Source organism: Condylura cristata, unplaced genomic scaffold (genome assembly GCF_000260355.1).
Source record: "Condylura cristata isolate star-nosed mole 26May11 unplaced genomic scaffold, ConCri1.0 scaffold00006, whole genome shotgun sequence".
NCBI lineage: Eukaryota > Metazoa > Chordata > Mammalia > Eulipotyphla > Talpidae > Condylura > Condylura cristata.
The window spans coordinates 477,562-478,138 of record NW_004567107.1 but is presented as its reverse complement, the minus strand read 5'-3'; the positions used below and the strand labels follow the sequence as shown (position 1 = coordinate 478,138).

Sequence of the window (577 nt, the reverse complement as noted above, 5' to 3'; positions counted from 1 at the left end):
CGGGGCCGACAGTGACCTCGGGACCCGCTGTGGGCGCCGCGGGCCCCTCCTGCCGGCACGCTGGTGCCCAGGGTGGCAGGCTCCCCTCCCCGGGGCCACCACCGAGCGCAGGGCCTCCCACCACACGCTGGCTTTCTGCAGGGAGCGTCTTTATTGAAGGGGCCCTCAGACGGGGGGTGGGGGGGCCAGAGTCCTCACCTGCCCCCCAGGACTGAGCCCCGGCGGCGTGGCAGGTGCGCCCGGGCACCTCCTGGAGGATTTCGGGGAGGTGAGTGGGGCGCCGAGCAAACCGCGGCTTGGTCCCCCAGATGACGTGGCTGGTCCTGGCCGTGAAGACAGATGAGGGGTGCATGGCTGGGGGAGGGGAGGGGCCCCCAGACCCTTGGGTAGCTGGTCTGGGGCGCAGCGCCGGAGGCGCCCTGCGGCTGCCTGGGCCTGATGCCCCTGCGGGGGGTCTGAGGCGCCAGGTTGAAGTTGCTGGAGGCGATGGCCGTGGCGATCTGGGCGGGAGAGGCCGCGTGAGGGCTGGACCTTGCCGCCTCCGGCCCTCTCACACTGCCCTGTACCCCCGAGGGGC

General features: G+C 73.3%; 1 protein-coding gene across 1 annotated transcript in view; it reads right to left on the bottom strand.

Annotated features, from left to right (window-relative positions):
• Window positions 1–577, bottom strand: part of LCN9 (lipocalin 9) — a 33,657-nt gene that overhangs the window by 27,238 nt on the left and 5,842 nt on the right. The window contains exons 7-8 of the mRNA XM_012721168.1: window positions 381–500; window positions 199–250 (exon numbers count right to left, since the gene is read on the bottom strand). Coding sequence (XP_012576622.1) covers window positions 199–250; window positions 381–500 — 172 coding nt within the window. The remainder of the gene's footprint in view (window positions 1–198; window positions 251–380; window positions 501–577) is intronic.